We start from the raw sequence: 1349 nt of genomic DNA, 5'->3' as shown, positions 1-1349 counted from the left end.
GATGGCCGGTGTTGACTTCTCATTCCTATGTATTCATAATCTGGAACTCCCATACCAAAGTACTTATTCACTATGTATATTTCAGGCTGCAATATGGGGGAGGGGAATGTTTACAAGATGGTGGTCAAATAGAATCTTACCGTGTCCTTAAATTTCAAACCAGAACCAAATAAAGGGTTATCAACAAATTTGTCGACTTTCTCTTCTTCAAATTTCTTCCAATATTTTCCAAATGACTCACTATAATGATATTAGTATTATTAAAAAAAACACTTCCTTCCTCTCTCACCTGTTTTCACTATGCAATGGATTGGCTACTGCATAGATGGTTCTTTGAGCAACTGGAGGTTGGAATAACTGATTGATAGCATTAACTTGAGAGTGTCTCTCCCCTAACCAACTAATAAACAATAAAATAAGAGCATAAAAGGATATAATGAATCTATCATTGTTGTACTTGTCAAGTGTTGCAAGCATTTCTCTTGTAGAAGGATGTATATTAAGAGTTTCAGTGTACATCCCATGCAGTAGAGTTTCCAACGAGTAGAAATGACAGTACTCTGTGTTATCGGGAGGAAAGCATCGAACAACATGGGACTCTATAGTGGATGCAGACATGGGGTGATGCAATTATACTATAGTAACAGTAATAGTAAGATTACAATGTAAATGGTAGCAATTGAAAGTAAAGCAATCTATTATATGGTTTTTTTTTCAAAAAATGGCTCCGAAATCACCTCAAATTTTTATTACATTTTTTGATACATATTGATGTCTTTAAGCTATGTAGAAAGTTTGAGCTAATTCTGAAGTGAAATTTTCGAGTTAAGGCCATTTTAAAAAACGAGCCAATTTCTGAAAATTTCCCTGTACTATAGCCCATGGTTTTTTCCAAAAAATGGCTCCGAAATCACCCCCAATTTTTATTACATTTTTTGATACATATTGATGTCTTTAAGCTATGTAGAAAGTTTGAGCTGATTCCGAAGTAAAATTTTCGAGTTACGGCCATTTTAAAAAATGAGCCAATTTCTGAAAATTTCCCTGTACTATAGCCCATGGTTTTTTCCAAAAAATGGCTCCGAAATCACCCCCAATTTTTATTACATTTTTTGAGACATATTGATGTCCTTATGCTGTGTAGAAAGTTTGAGTTGATTCCAAGCTCAAATTTTCGAGTTACGGTCATTTAAAATATGCAAATTTCTAAAAAATATCCTTGTACTATCACTAATAGCTATGGGATAATTTTCATAAAGCTTTTACCCCTGCATTTAGCTGGAATGATGTAAGAGAGGAAAGTATCGGTTGGAAGAAATCCTGGGAACTTTGATTGTCCAGTGACTGTC

The 1349-nt window shown here is 34.2% G+C and overlaps 1 protein-coding gene across 1 annotated transcript in view; it reads right to left on the bottom strand.

Annotated features, from left to right (window-relative positions):
* LOC109580180 (krev interaction trapped protein 1-like) overlaps positions 1 to 1343 on the bottom strand; it is a 1764-nt gene extending 421 nt beyond the window's left edge. Inside the window, exons 1-5 of the mRNA XM_019993071.1 lie at positions 1267 to 1343; positions 458 to 599; positions 290 to 400; positions 141 to 240; positions 7 to 86 (exon numbers count right to left, since the gene is read on the bottom strand). Coding sequence (XP_019848630.1) covers positions 7 to 86; positions 141 to 240; positions 290 to 400; positions 458 to 519 — 353 coding nt within the window. The 5' untranslated portion in view covers positions 520 to 599; positions 1267 to 1343. The remainder of the gene's footprint in view (positions 1 to 6; positions 87 to 140; positions 241 to 289; positions 401 to 457; positions 600 to 1266) is intronic.
* Between the last annotated feature and the right edge of the window lie 6 nt (positions 1344 to 1349).

This window comes from Amphimedon queenslandica, unplaced genomic scaffold (assembly GCF_000090795.2).
Source record: "Amphimedon queenslandica unplaced genomic scaffold, v1.1 AMPQUscaffold_13501, whole genome shotgun sequence".
NCBI classification, from domain to species: domain Eukaryota; kingdom Metazoa; phylum Porifera; class Demospongiae; order Haplosclerida; family Niphatidae; genus Amphimedon; species Amphimedon queenslandica.
This window is presented reverse-complemented; position numbering and strand designations above follow the sequence as displayed.